This window comes from Betta splendens, chromosome 12 (assembly GCF_900634795.4).
Source record: "Betta splendens chromosome 12, fBetSpl5.4, whole genome shotgun sequence".
Lineage (NCBI taxonomy): Eukaryota > Metazoa > Chordata > Actinopteri > Anabantiformes > Osphronemidae > Betta > Betta splendens.
This window is the reverse complement of record NC_040892.2, coordinates 5,138,125-5,152,604: the sequence shown is the minus strand read 5'-3', so window position 1 is coordinate 5,152,604 and position 14,480 is coordinate 5,138,125. Positions and strand designations below refer to the sequence as shown.

At 43.8% G+C, this 14,480-nt stretch overlaps 2 protein-coding genes across 2 annotated transcripts; one reads left to right on the top strand and one right to left on the bottom strand.

The window, feature by feature from the left end:
- Positions 1–5: 5 nt before the first annotated feature.
- LOC114866630 (endoplasmic reticulum metallopeptidase 1) lies at positions 6–9,376 on the bottom strand. Its single transcript, XM_029168620.3, has 15 exons — positions 9,021–9,376; positions 7,925–8,229; positions 6,930–7,057; positions 6,730–6,835; positions 6,252–6,398; positions 6,070–6,162; positions 4,741–4,953; positions 4,440–4,660; positions 3,248–3,422; positions 2,970–3,160; positions 2,739–2,891; positions 2,456–2,658; positions 2,258–2,373; positions 1,998–2,161; positions 6–1,695 (listed from the first exon to the last, which is right to left on the bottom strand). Exons 1-15 carry the CDS (start codon positions 9,293–9,295, stop codon positions 1,519–1,521), a joined length of 2,667 nt encoding a protein of 888 aa, XP_029024453.1. The 5' UTR covers positions 9,296–9,376; the 3' UTR covers positions 6–1,518.
- A 1,614-nt stretch (positions 9,377–10,990) lies between these two features.
- Positions 10,991–14,441, top strand: oaz1b (ornithine decarboxylase antizyme 1b). Its single transcript, XM_029169589.3, is given in 6 exon segments — positions 10,991–11,186; positions 12,510–12,561; positions 12,563–12,649; positions 12,862–13,034; positions 13,229–13,314; positions 13,449–14,441. Coding segments are annotated over 6 exon segments (654 nt in total). The 5' UTR covers positions 10,991–11,061; the 3' UTR covers positions 13,580–14,441.
- Positions 14,442–14,480: the final 39 nt, after the last annotated feature.

The following is a 14,480-nucleotide window of genomic DNA, read 5'->3' as shown; positions in this document are numbered from 1 at the left end:
CAATGAAGAATCACAGTCAAGTTTTATTCCCAATTTTTAAGCCAGCGTGTCCGAGAAATAAAAATGAGAAAACATACATAAACATGAACATACAAGTGGTACGATCAAAGTGAAAAGTGAAACCCTTTTCACGAAGTGTAGCTTGAACCTTAACTTTCAGTCTCCATATCTGCTTTGTCTATTGGGTTTTACACATAGGGCGTGGATGTGTCACTGCCAGCTGCTAGTGGAGGCTGAGCAAGACTCAGGCTTATACTTCCCAACAGATTCTCCAGCTACATAACGCAGCACGGTGCGGCACTCCATAGTGTTTAAACCACAACTAAACAGGCTGAGAGTCTTCCCTCGGCGAAAACGATCCGAGCTGTTCAACATTTAAAACAGTCTTTTCAGAGCAGTAACAACGTGTGCTCGTTGTTGTTTGGACCAGTACGGGAGGTAGTGGTGATGCTGACAGTGACTGCTCATACTGGTTCTGACACTTGTGACAGAGGATCAACGCTCATGAAAAGAGAAGAGAGAGCAGGCGACAGTTCATGAGCTGTTACCCGAACCCAGTGCATCATTTGACTTTATTACATGCCTCTAAGCTGAAGGAAAACGTTATTAACCGTGAGCACAGAGCAGCTTCCACCAGCCTTAAAATGTTCTATTTGATTCAACTGCAGCTACACAGCGTCCTATTTTCTAATAAATGAAATGTTCTAATAAAAGATTTTAGTATTAAAACTGATTTTTCATGCATATTGCTTGCAAATTAATCAAAATAATTATCAACTTCATTTAAAAATGACATGTATATGTAAAAATGAGTGCTTTAGCAGCAGTTACTTGAATATTTCTGTCAGAGTAACTGCAATGTGAAATGTTTAGGAAATCCTTTTCAAGAACACGATGACATCTGGATTTTTGCCAGCTGTTTTAATTTAGGGCCTATAACCTAGTGATGTTTGAGAGGAATGACAATGAGTTTCACAGTTAACTGGTTTGCTGATATTTTCTTACGTGCTGATGAAAAGTGACTTTTAACATGTCACCGTTTCCAGTTAAGAGTCGGAGGAGGAGTCAAACAAAAAACGATTGTTCCCCGTTTTCCAAACACGTCCATCAGTGCACATAGTGAAGTCTGAGAAGGGTGTTAGTGGTTACAGCAGCATGGGGGAGGGAGGAACGGGAAGGGGAGTCAGCAGGAGGAGAGGGAGGTGACGTGAGCGATGCAAAGGCACAACAGGAACAAAAATAATGATTCCTAACACCTTGGTTGCTCTGACCAATGAGTGAACATGAGGCTTGTAGTGGCTGATGCCTCGGGCCGCTGCGCTTACCTCTGGCCCGTTTAGCTACTGGGCCTGCGGACACAGTGATGGGGTGTTACAGGCCAGGAGGGAGCGTGAGCGTGTGTTTGTGCGTGTTTGTGTGGAAAAAGGCTGGTAGGACACCCCCTCGCTCTGCAGCATCTCCTAGGACGGTCCTGGTGGCCATGTGGCGCTCGCCGTCAGACTCTGACGTGTGCGGCCGTCAGTATCGGTACATGTCATAGGTGCTGACCCAAAAGGACGGAAAAGCCCAGGTGGGGAACCTGTGGAGGAGCTCCTCCAGCTGAGCAGTCCTCTGGTCCTCTCCAAAGAAATAGTGGGAGGAGATGGCGACGGAGATCATCCCCTCAGGGCCCGACGGGTCCGGTTCCCTTGGAGGCTGACATGAAGACAAACAATAAGAGAGTCACAGAAAAAAGGAACCCGCAGTTTTACCATGTCACAAAATGGGTCAATGCAGTTTTCATGTGACAGCACCACTATGCATGAAACACAGGCCACCTTCTCTCTGGCGAGAGCTAATATCCTGCAGGCATAATGAAATAAAGCTCTGGGGTAAAGTCTGGCATGAATTCAGAAATGTAAGGAATGTAAAGACGGCGGTGGCAGGGGCTTAACTAGTCACAGTGAGGCACAGGAACAATCCCTCTCCTCTGAAACAAAGTCAGTTACTCAGAGTACCTGTATTTCGAACCAGAAGGTCCACGTCGGGGCATCAAGACCGTGGGAATAAAAGATAAAGTATTCTCCACTCAGGTCAAACTGAGGCCTCCCATCGCCGAAGGACCACGTGGAGAGGCTTGCTCCACGGTGAGGCATCAGGTACAAGGACATGTGGCTAGGTCCTGCAGGGGAATGGAGGACAGAATACAGCATAAATGCTCAGGCTAGTTCAGCCAGGTAGCAAGGGTTTGTATTAACAGACACATAATGTCCCCGACCTTTCACACTAAAGGTCATCTTGATGGTCCCCCAGGTGGTCTCCTCTTTGGACAGCAGGTTGAACTCCACCGGGGAGCTGGGGGACACTTCGGGTGCAGGAAGATACCAGTTCTTCCTGAAAATACATGAAAATATTCGAGATAAGGAAAAACAGAGAGTCTAAAAAGTCAAAAGGTGACGAAGATGCGGATACTTACTTGCTGAGAAACTTGACTGGCAGGAACCAGGGGAAGCCACAGAAGGGGTGGTCCTCCCGGCACTGGGTGCGAACGCTGTCGTTGAGCTCGGGGACGATGGGCGTGACGTGCTGCATGGCCGTGTAGTCGAAGCTGTTGATCCAAAGACCCGAGTCCCGGCTTTCCACCCGTCCCTCGAGGTTGTGGAAGGTCCTGGTTGTGTGCTTTGTGGAGGCGACACCGAGTGAAATGAGCGAATCCCGCCCACCGAGGGACAAACCTGCGTGTTCGTGTGCGTCTGTACCTGCAGGAAGACCCGTTTGGGCCGCGGGCTGTCTGCACTGCCCGAGTAAGGGAAGAACTGGCCGCACGAAATCAAGAGGAACATGATCACGAAGGCGGAGCCCAGGCCAGCCAGGATCCACTTAGTGCTCCGCACCAGGTAGATGAAATGCAGCTGAGGCAGAACACAACATACGTATTACCTGAGCTGGAGCAGACGACAGCCTATTGTACATAATGTCGGGACACTCACAAAGAAGGAGGAGAGGAAGATGGTTGCCAGGGTGATGAGAGAGGCCAGCACCACCTCGGGTGGGATCTCTGTGCCGCTGCGACCCATTATGGGCGTGAAGATCTCAAATACGACCCAGATGAGGAACATGAAGTGAACGTACGGCAACGCCAGGCCCAGCAGGTAGAACACGCTGTACTTCACCGATGCTCCTGGCGAGGACGAGGCGAGGTGATTATTCATATTTGGGTCGCTGTGTTAACTGGCTGCTGCCTAATGATTAATAATATGCCTCTTACCTCTGTGTTTGAACTCCTTAGTCAGCAGCAGCCTGGTGGCCAGAGGGAAGGCCACCATCAGCATGGGAACGTAGGCCGAGCACAGGCCCTGCTGGGTCAGCCACACCAAGCTGCAGCACCACAGCAGCAGGCTCACGTCGAAGTAGAGCTCGCCCAGCTCCACCAGACGAACACCCTGTGGAAACACACTTCCTTCTTATTCTGTGTCCGCGTCCAACCGAACTGTGGAACGTGACAGGCAGGAAGGTTGTGAAGTGTTTGGTGACGAAATGCACATTCATCATCAACAATGTGTGTGTTTTCTTCTATCTGCATGTGCACTGTGCTGACTAAATAGACTAAATAGGAATAAAGCATCCGTAATAGGATGTGAAATTAGCCTGTTCTTGCTGTGGGAACTTCATACTACGACTGATGAATCCTGAAACCGAAACTCAGAGCTACTGCATGAAACCGTTCCAAAGCCAAAGATTTATATGTAGACGGGCCAGAAATAATTAGCAAGCAAATATAGAGGGTTTGATTTTAGTCTGGGACAAAGTTTGGTGCTTTTTCATAATGTTGATAATGATCTGATAATCAACCTCATGTTATTGTTTTAACCTCCAACTGACCTTTGTGTTTCCTATATGTTAATCGCCGATAACATCTGACACCTCAAGGTGCTTCTACCCCTGTAGTAACCATCAAAAACAAAAGTGAGCCGGATCAACTGGTTCTCTGCACAAAGTAATTCAGTTAAGTTAATAATTGTGCACTTGGCTGACAGGTGAATGTCACCTTTATAATCACATCCACAAAGAGCTGCTCCTGTGTAAACATGAAGTAAACGGACCTGTGCGCCATGAACGGGGTGAGTGTCTGTATTCAGTGGACGTTTCTTAGCCTCCAAGAATCAACAGATAAGCAATGAGGAAATGAGTTCGGAGTCATTTAATCTGAATTAAGCAATAACAGCAAGCGTGAGCGCGCAACAAAAGGCAAAATCTTTATTATCCTTCAAGATATTAATCGAAATCGAGCTCTTCGATTCGATTATTCACTTCTTATTTATATAACTTCCTCACTCTGTCACTTGTCTTAAAGGATAGCTGATATTAAGACAGAAGCTGTGTTTTCCATTAAGGCATCATTCCAGTATTCCCAGTAAGGTGTTATACACTGTGTCTGTGTGTAATAAAGACTGGCTCACCCCGTAGTAAAGGTTCTTGGCCAGGGTGTGGATGAGGATCATCTTGCCGGTGGCTGCAGTCCCGTAGAGGCAGATGGAAGCGTAGAAGTGGTTGTACCAGAACATGGAGCGGCCCAGCAGCGTGACGAAGAGCGCGACGATCAGCACCGACAGCAGGGTGATGAACCAGCTCAGAACCGCCACGCCCGTGGCACAGGCCAGATCCCGGACGTAGCGCCCGCCTGAGGAACAGGGAGACGAGGACATGAGGACCGGCGCCCTTCGCAGGGCCACTCTAAGGGCTCCACCACCCGTCACCCACCTCCGTTGCCAGGCAGCGAGGCTTTCTTGGCCAAATACAGGAAGGTGGCTGCGGCTACTATGTAGTTGAGGATGGTGCCGACACGAGCTGGGTATGCAACCACAACTACTCCTAGCAGGTCAAAGAAGACCATGTTGCCGTGGCGATACTCGGAGGAATCGGCCAATTTGTCTGACATCACCAGGTGCTTCAAGACGGCGAGGATGTTGTCGCCTAGGAGAGTGTGGGTGAGATATAAGGCTGTGATATGATGACGATCCTTGCTGAACAGTATTCACAATCGTAGCCCACATTCAGAGGGAGGAAAGGACAGGACTGACAGATAACTTCTTTATGATACGACAAAAAGAGGATTATCCTTTATTGAGCCGACTCATCACGCATGAAGAGTTTAATGATGAGTCAGTGTCTTCATCTAAGCTGCAGGATCAGGCTACACTGAGTTAATGTCAATTCCCAGATGGGATTTTTACAGGCACAAGAACGACACAACAATAATTACACACACAAACACAACGCGTACAAATAAAAGCAGGTCTGTTACAGTGTGTTGAGTCTGGGAGTCTCTCAAATGCTTTGATGTATAAATAAAATACAGGTTTACTGGGCATGTAGAGGCCTGAGCATGCTGAATGCAGATGAGAAATCTGGCACCGATGCATTGATGCCTGCTGAGTTTACTGCACACGCATACACACACTCAAAAATGCAGGGAAGACAAATGTCCATTGTTCTTCCGCTTCTGCCTCACTGAGGTCCAAAAGAGTAAACAATCGAGCATACAATATCTGCTTGTGTGTGATGCCCTGCTCGACTGTTATGCTACGATTCATTACAAACATATCCAGGCTATTTATTTTTAGCAAAAGTGAATCTGCATCACATAAGCTACAGTCAAAACTGCTTCCTTCACAGACTACATACACTTTCGTCCTCCAATTGCAATCGTACTTTCTCTAACTAATAATCCATGCTTTTCATCCGGAGTTGATGGACACAGAAGAGCGAGAGACGTCCAGTAGCTGCTGAGGACAAAAAGGATGCCAATCGTCTCAGGATTTTAGTGCTGACTGGCTAAGTTCTCTGCTAAGTTAAGCAAAATAATTCTGCTATACAGAAGCATGAGGTAAATGAGGACGAGTGCAGGGATGAGAGCCTGTAGCCAGTATGTATATGTATATATTTCTTAGGAATAAAAAAGTGTGGTTGAGTCTGTGTCTTCTTCCACAGATAAACAAATAGTTTAGGAAATACTGAATTAACACTAGTAGTAGATGAGAGTTGACATAAGCACAACACTAAATTGCATGGGTGTGTTAACATCCGTACCTGCTCTCTGTATTGAGTCTGTCAGGATCCTGTCAGCAGTGTCGTATTTAGTATGGTAGATAAAACCGTTTTCAATAAAGGCCAGATCAATTCCTGTAAATTCAACACAAATATACACACAGTGATGTAACACAGTCACACACTCAAACCAACCGTTTTGTCCAGTGCCTGGTTTTATTTACCTGGGATGTTGCCAAAATCCCTGTAGATGCGGAAGTCGGTGTCGGAGGGGATGATGCCGCTCTGGAAGACCTCCTGGCCGACCACAGAAGCAAAGGGGTGTTTGGCTGCGTGGACGTAGGCCTGGACCAACCACGGGTTTTCAGGACCTGAGGGAAAAGAACAGCTAAATCAGAACAGTTGCTAGAACAGTTTATATAGTAAATCAGTCTAGGATTGTCGTCACACAGAAGTCCTGCTGTACAGACAAATCTTTGGGGTTCAATGTGCCCTTTGTATATATGTATAAATCCTGTTACAGGAGCCACAATTATACTGTTATAATCAGGCTGTTAATAATTTACATACTGTATCTTGACAGCGATCTAAAAGATAAAATTGTTTGCTTAATTCATAAGATTTACAGGAAAAGTAAACATATGCAAATCAAACACCCAGAGCAGGCTGCAGGCAGTTTATGAAAGACAAATGTGACGGCACCTGTCTGGAAAACAACCTCCTTTCCCCCGACGCCCGCAGCCTCCAAGTTAATGAAGGCTCGCACCTGCTTGGCCCAGGGATGCTGGGTAATGAAACCATGACTGGCCTGATGGGAAAAAGAAAACCGAAGCAATTATTAGTAAAACCGATCCGGTTTCATCCACCAGGTTCAATGGCCCCCGTTTATGCCCTGACTTTACCTGCAGGACATTTTCCTCCGCTCCGTTAAAGAGAAAGACGACTCCATGGCGAAGGGGGGTGGACTGGTTGGCCAAAGAGTGGAGAACCTCCAGCATCACCGCACAGCTCACTGCGTCGTCACTGGCACCTGAAGCAATCACAGCTCACAGATGTCTTCCCATATTCGTATCTGGCTAAACTTTAACTATTATTATAGGCAACTGAAAAAATTCCCCTGCTTGTATGAGGTAAGAGCAAAGTGAAACCAGGGGCAGTAGTGAGGAGGCCGGAGCACGTGAACAAGGCATGTGATGCAGAAAGATTAGACAGGTTAGTGGTGAGAAACTCAATTTACTGAGAATAAATGCTGAAGGAGTGAAAGATCAGACAGACACACTGAGACATCATGTGCTGCAGCTTTCTGGGGACAACGTTTCCATTCCACTAATGTCAGCTACATTTTAATCCCTTTCCTTTAAAAAAATCTGTAGGAGGTGAATAAGGAAATTACAAATCGATCCATTCATTTCATCGATGCATGTTTTAGCTTTTGTACAGGTTCTAGAACTTAAGTTCCCCGTACTGACCTACACACACAACGTACATGGACATAAAAGCGTTTGTCACTGTTCAACAACTCCTGAATCACTTTTTAAAGTGGAGCAACATATATATGAGTGCAATTACATATGCCTCTTAAATTTAAACAAGACATGGTTCTTACACATACTAACAGTCACAGTTATTACTGTGCAGTCTGAATATGCCCCCCCCCCCTCCCTCTAAGCAGCTTCCTTTTAAAGCACAATGGGATCCTTGTAATCATTTACAAAGAGTTATTCAGGACACAAATGTTGTAGATTGTTTGCAGTAATGCACATAAAATCTATGTTGAGGTCATATCACTGTGGATAGAAATGAGGGTCCAATCCACACAAAACATGCACGTTGGAAACCTGCTCTACTGCTTGAAAGTACACACATAAGCAGACCAGACATATGAGTGGGTTTTTACCTGGGCTGTTGGCCACGGTGTCAAAGTGACAGTTAGCCAGCATCAGGTGCTGTGCGCCGCCCTTGGGCTCGAGCCTGACAGCGACGTTGGTGACGCGGTCATAGAAGCTGGTGAAGCCTCCGAGGAAGTCGATGGAGAAGGAGCCGGTGGGGCGCTGCACGTCGACTGTGAGCTGGTGAAGGCCCGCTGCGGATTCAGCCCGGATGTTCTCGATCTGCTCCAACAAATAACCCACAGTGAGGACTTCATTCTCCTGGCTGCCCACAGGCCGGGGGCCGACGCTGGTGATGTGCTCCAAGTGTTGTCTAGACGACAGGATTTCAATTATAATTAGCTCATTGGTAAAATATTACAATAGAAATATGCACAAAGGACTTGTTTTCACATGTGTCTGATAGCGACTGGTGGTTGTGTTGTGACTGACAACATTCACTGTTTGTGTGAGTCCTTTGCCCAAAACGTGGGTGGAGCATTGTTACGAACAAAAAAAAAAGTATTTCGCTCTAGACGTCCAACTTGCTTTGACGTTTTTATTATGTCCAAATAGAATCTAAGACAAATCTGGACTTGTGAAACATGATTGTGTTGCTCAGGGCCCTGATCTGTTTAAAAGCAGCATGTCTGATTCATTGATGGCGTAAGCGACCAAACTATGGCAAATCCCCTTTTCCAGCACTTTATAAAGCTTTGCTGACCTCGTCTTCTTCTGAAACAAGAACTGAAAAGGTGTCGTATGTGCATTTCCTATAAAGTGCTGATGTCGTTTGTATAATCACAGAAGCTTCTCATCTGTTAGTAACTTTACGTTACCATATTATTACGCACTGAAGTTGCTGAGTAGAGAGTGTTAAGAAAGGACAGTGTGACAGTCTTTCTAATTGAGACGCTCCGAGATAAACGTTGCAGGTTTGTTGTCGGTTACTTTGGAAGTGAAGGTGACGCCAAACAAACACCCGGTAGCGGTTGGTACCGGGGGGGGGGGGTTCTGATGCCAAACTGGAGCAAAGGTTAGCCGGAATGCTGCTGTTGCAAGACCGTTAGTCAACACAAACAGTCGCGGCAAGTGACGGTTACAACGGGCAGAGACGGAACTCACCTGGCCCTCGCTGCGTCGAACTCGCCGCTCGTCTTTCCAACGACGAGCTGCCGTAACGACAAGTGAACAAGTCCCCAGAGCACCAGAATAAACACGGCGACCAGACAGGCTGCGAGCCCTTCTCGCAGCAAGTACAGGCTCACTTCGGGCTTCCTCTTCGGGTCACCGCTGTATCCGTTATTGCCGCAGCGGTGCCGGGAACCGTCGTTTTCCTGCGCGACGTACTTGTGTGTCCCGAAGGCTTTGAGTCTCCTTACAGTGTTGTCGCTCTCCATTTCTGAGCCACTGATCCATCAGCTGCAGGCGACGTTTCAGAAGGCGTTGCTTTTTTTTTCATTGCCGGAAAAACGAAGGGTCTCGTTGAGGGACAAAATTGGAAAGAAGGGCGGCAGAGGAGAAGAGCAAACTTCAACTTTCTAATAATCAAATGGATATTTTATTTATTATTATTTAATAATTATTAATAGGTTGTAATTTGTCCCCATTTTAAAAACTCTATATAGATTAATATAATTCTGCCCAGAAAGACACGAATGACCACTTTCACAAAAACGGTTAAAGCTTTTGCTAACAGCTGGTTAGCTTAGCATAAAGACACTATTCAGAGCAAACATTAGGGTTAACATTTCTTTGGAAATTATTAGTGTGTCAGTAACCTTTTGGCGTTGTCTTTGCTGTTAGTTCCGGCTATAATAACAAAATGCATCAGACTGATGGTCGTTCATTTATAAAGTCATTTATAGATTTTTTTTATTTTGTATTTACGCGATTAACAGATTCACTGTGAAAACGTAGGATTTTGCACTAAAACAATAGGATAGTGCCATTAGTAAATGATTGGTTGTAACTCATTTATAACGTGTTGGGTGCTGAGAACTGTGTCGTTGTCGCCATCATGTGGAGGAAAATGCGGAAGTCCTGAAGGTTATGATTTTTTTAATTTTATTGTGCCTTTCTTAAAGTAAGTAAATAAAGTAAGAATCGTTAAATCAGAGTCCTCCCATGTACAAAGAAGTCGGAGATTTTACTTGTTACGGTACAAAAAATTTTAAGTCAAGACCAAATAAACAATTTCACTTTTTAATTGATTATGCTTATACCTGTGGCCATGACCATTACATTTTAGGTAGAGTAAAAAGCATATTATATTTTTCAGGTAAAGTACAAAAGTATATTTTAATTTATTGGAATTTCTTAATATAATATAATTTGTATACAATATAAATGTTTAAATGAGTAATTGTCGAACTTAATTAAATTCAAGAGACGATGGGACAAAGTAGAACAGATTGTCTTTTTTGTGGTTGTGCTACGCTTTTCTCTGGTCTTGGTACTTTTCCATTAGACGCCCTCATGTAAACACATCCAACCAGCGGTAGCGAGTTAGCATAACGGAGGCTAATGGTTTTATGAGCCACATTACGTTTATATTGATATTAATATCACATTAACAAAGGGTTAAAATCTATTTTAGAGGCGGTTTTGCTTTTGTGTTATTTTCTGATATATCAACTGCGGCCATAAACCAGTGTCAGACCAGTTTCTTGAAGTTACGTTCATGTTTCTAAGCATCTTAGCGTTTCTCATCAAGGCCACCTTAGCATTGGCTAGTTAGCAGGTTGTAACGCTACACATACGCTCACGTTAGATATTTCCGGTACCGTTCAACGTAAACGTCCTGTTTATTTGTGTACATCTGGACTTTATTACCACAGTGATCAAAGCGAATGTGCACATACAAGTTTGTAGGCTTCTTTGAATTATTGCCTTTTTTTAACTTAACAGTAGCAGCAATCTAAATTTAAGGTCTTCCCATATATTGTTTTCTACTGCGTTCCTGTCCTTTAAGTCTTTGTTTACAATGTTATGTAATAAAATTACACTATACGTTTTATTTTGAAGTCACACCGGAAGTCGGCTCCCATTAATGCTTGCAGCTTCACTTTTATTTTAACTGTCGGTTTCCAGCGCTTAGACCGTTCACTATCCTGCAGATCAGAGCGGAGAGCAGTCAGCCCATCGTGTCTCTACCCGAGGCCGGATGGTAAAATCCAACCTCCAGCGGATCCTCAACAGTCATTGTTTTGCTCGCGAGAAAGAAGGAAAGCAGCAGTCTATCACGACCATGGCGGACTTAAGTAGTGGTATCTGTGACATGATTGGGAAGTAAGTAAATAAAATTCTGCCTAGCTAACTGCTAATTGTCATGTGGGGGAGGGGTGGCTAAGTAAGTGTAGCTAGCCACAGATAAGAGGAAGTGAAACGTATTTAATACCGTTCAGCTGAAGTAACAGATGTCTTGGCGTTTTATTTTGAGAAACATGTGGTCACAACTTTATATTTTTACAATTTCATGTCATAATGATACGCGTCCACTCGCTGTCCTGTGTGACAGCTCGAGAAGCTAACAAGCTAAATACGAAGTGTGTCGAACTTGTGTTACGTCATTCTAGCTCACTAGCTAACCCCTTAGCGTCAAGGTTTTAATGCGTTTAACTCCAGTGTTGTGTCAGCGATGGTTATTATTTTAAGTTAGTATAGTCTGTGATACAAGAAAACGAGAAAACAAAATCACTAAAGACACGGAAAACGACTGTCTCAGGTCTGTTTGTCGTTTTAAAGACGTGCAGACTTCCGCGTTTGAGGAACATGCGCAGGGCCTCGTAGTGGCACATAAACGAATTACATTTCTAGGATCTCTTGTTCCTCTCTATCTGCATATTATTTTTTGTACGTTCATATTTTTATACTTTTTTTATTCTAAAAATGACACGCTAGACAGCGGTGGATGTTGTGAGTTGGTTCCCACCTAAATAAGAATCCAGTGAAACTATTTGCTGTGTTTTTTTTTTTTTTTAAATTTGGAATGCACAGCAATATAAACTGGCAAATAAACAGAAATTTAACTATTTGTTATTTACACAAAATTGTAAGCGGACTAAACTTTTCACATCAGAAGTGGAGAGTGGATTTGTGATTTAAGCAGTAAATATTTTAGACTGGTTGCCTCCGCCTGCACACTTCCTGTTACAGCGCTTTAAACACAATTTCTTATTTTGACGAAGTAATCTAAAGGGAGTAACCCGACTTGACGCATCTTTAAAACAATGCACATAGTAGATGCTTCTGCTTTTGTTGTAAGTTATCGATGACACAAGAGGTTATTTAGTAAGCAGCACTGAATAATCTTGCGTTTAGTCACAAATGAATATTTTCCTTTTCAGGAATTATGTGTATTACTTTTATGTCAGTTAGTCTGTAAATTCTATGGTGTAGAGTATAACTAGTGTAATGCTGCCTGGTTAGGGCCATAGGTTAATCTTTTATTATTGAGCACTGTCTTTGGAGGGTACTGTAAATGTACTGTGTTGCATAATGTGATCTTAATGCAGTTTTTCTTGGCCCACAGTGACAAGGTTTTAAGTATTTGTATGAAGTCCAAGGCCATTTCTTCAAAGCATGATCTAACTGCGTCTCCTCTCCCTGTAGTCTGTCCCTGCACTGTAGTAGTACCCGCGGCCCAGGGCCTCTGTGGTGCTCCTGATGCCCCTCTCCCACCCCTGAAGATCCCAGGTGGGCGAGGGAATGGCACACGGGATCACACTCCTTCAGCTCAGCCGTTCTACTCAGTAAGTCTGCAAAGTCAGGAGGCATAATATAGATGTTGAGGCTGTGTCAAGAACAGGAACTGTTTGACAGTAGACATTTCCTGTCATGTGATGTGTGTTTACACAGTATTGAAAGGCAGATCGTTATTCAGATTCAGTCAGCCATACTGTACACTTTTTTTTTTGGAAAATTTTTTATGTTTCGCGTATAAACATTACCCTCTTGTTTTCAGGATCGAAAGTTGACTGTAACGGAGGAGCCAGCGGGGAATGGTCGCCCTGGGATACTCCACTTCCAGCATCGGCCCACTGTTAGCAGGACCATACAGTGGGATGCTGTTTTAAGCAGCAGTGCCCTGTATGTGGAGATACCTCTTGACCCGCTTCCTGAAGGCAGTAAGGAGAGGTGAGGATAGATTGTACATGGAGGTTATATTTTAAGGTGTCTGATCCTAAAAGCCTGCAGATGATTAATCTTTGATTAATTCCAGGTTTTAGTTTAATTATAAAATGTAAGATTGGCTCAGATTGATAGAGAGAAGTAAAGCATATTGTTGGTAGTGTCTGCATGTCAAACTTGTTTTCCCTTTCTACCTCCAGTTTTGCAGCTCTCCTGGAATTTGCTGAAGAACACCTGAAAGTCATTAGCGTGTTTGTCTGCTTTTACAAGAACCGAGAGGATCGTGGTATGTGCTAATAGCCATTTTCCAAAGCACCTTTTTAAAATTCAGGGGATTTAGACATCTTTCATAATACAGAAACAGCTGCCTGTCTTGTTAAATTCCTGGAATATTAACATGTTTTCATAATTTTCCTCCAGCTAAGTTGGTGCGTACCTTCAGTTTCCTGGGCTTTGAGATTGTGAAACCGGGCCATGCCCTTGTCCCACCTCGACCCGACGTTTTCTTCATGGCCTACAATTTTGACAGGGACTCCTCGGACGAGGAGTAGCCTCCTGGACAGCCCCTCCACCCCAGCATCTCTCCTTTTCCAACCCATTCCGTTTGCCCATCCTGCCCTAGCTTACACATATATTCAACCCCGTGTTAAACTCTCAGCAGTAGCTCAGTGTATGCAACTATTCATTTTTCCCAATGCTTTTTGTGATCTTGTTTTATTCATCTATTTTGTGTTTTGTTATACTGATAAATTGATGTTGGCACCCAACAAGAGGGAACCCTTTGTTTTCCAGGCTTTGAATCAGCCATAGCGACATTAACCATTCAGTCGATTAGTGTATTGATGACAGTCCTCATACAAATTTCCAGTCATCACCTGCTTTTATTTTACTATTACGTTACGATTAAGGGGGAAGATTATTCATTTCTTGAATGTACAACAAGTCATCAGGTTTATGCTCTGGTACTCCAGTTTTCTTTTGATTGGCTAAACGACATCTTTGTTCTACATTTTTATTTATCTATCTAGCTATACATTTCCATACAACCAGTTTTGACTTCATAGCTCCATCCTCCTTAAAAGCATTAGGATTTTTGAAATGTTACCCTTGAGCATCCACCCCTATAATTGGTACTTCATAGTGACTTTGTTTAAATGTGGGGTGAAGAGATGAATGTGATCAATTGTGTGTTTGAAGTTAAGGATGGAGTGAAAAATCCAAAGTGCTTTTGCTCCTTACTGCCATGTACATCTAACAATATTGTAGTGTTTTGTTCTGAGTTTTTCTGAGATGCTATTATAATTGGTTTTTATTTCTTTTTGGTTTTTGCATTCCAATTAATGTTTTCCATTATAGTTCACCTGCATAGTGGTACCTGTTGTGCTTCTGTGATAATAAAACAAACAAAAATAATGGGTGCATTTATTGCGTACAGCACAAAATTACTCCTTT